General features: G+C 53.1%; 1 protein-coding gene across 1 annotated transcript in view; it reads right to left on the bottom strand.

Moving 5' to 3' along the window:
• Window positions 1–246: 246 nt before the first annotated feature.
• HIVEP3 (HIVEP zinc finger 3) overlaps window positions 247–550 on the bottom strand; it is a 305,383-nt gene continuing 305,079 nt past the window's right edge. Inside the window, 1 exon segment of the mRNA XM_031061871.1 lies at window positions 247–360. Coding sequence (XP_030917731.1) covers window positions 247–360 — 114 coding nt within the window.

The raw sequence follows: 550 nt of genomic DNA, 5'->3' as shown, positions 1-550 counted from the left end.
ACTCTAAAAAAATATTCACAGCCTCAAACAGTTTTGTACATTTCAAGCAACAAAAGGTATAGAAAAAGGCACAAGTAACTGCATACATGTGGAGATAATACCAGACTGGGACAAAGAAAACCAGGAATTTTCCATGGGTTTGGTCATTCACTAGAGTGCTTCTTATGATTATACTAAAGGAAATAGTGTTGAAAATGTCTGTTGATTTTACAGAGGAAGCCTAAAGGTGGAACAGCTGGCGGAGGTTTAAGTACTTCCCGCGTTTTCATCCACCTTTTTGTGAGTTTGACCTAAATCAGAGTGCTCTGGCTGTGGGCTGCTCCCGCCGGGCTCTCCGGAGAGGTTCCTGGGGCGCGGGGCCTGGGGGTGGCCAGGGGGGGCTTCTGAGGGGCTGTCCCTGGCCAGCGAGGGGACGGCTGAGATGAAAGTGCAGGCTGGTTCCGAAGGGGTGCTCGAGCTGCCCGATGGCTGCTTGCCCGTGGCTTTGGAGGGTTCCTCCGCGCTGGCTGAGGGCTCCACAGAGGGCTCCTGGGGCGTGCTGGGGCTGCCT

This window comes from Geospiza fortis, unplaced genomic scaffold (assembly GCF_000277835.1).
Source record: "Geospiza fortis unplaced genomic scaffold, GeoFor_1.0 scaffold32, whole genome shotgun sequence".
Classification (NCBI taxonomy): domain Eukaryota; kingdom Metazoa; phylum Chordata; class Aves; order Passeriformes; family Thraupidae; genus Geospiza; species Geospiza fortis.
Note: the sequence above shows the minus strand (reverse complement) of the source record. Positions and strands in the feature narration are given on the sequence as shown.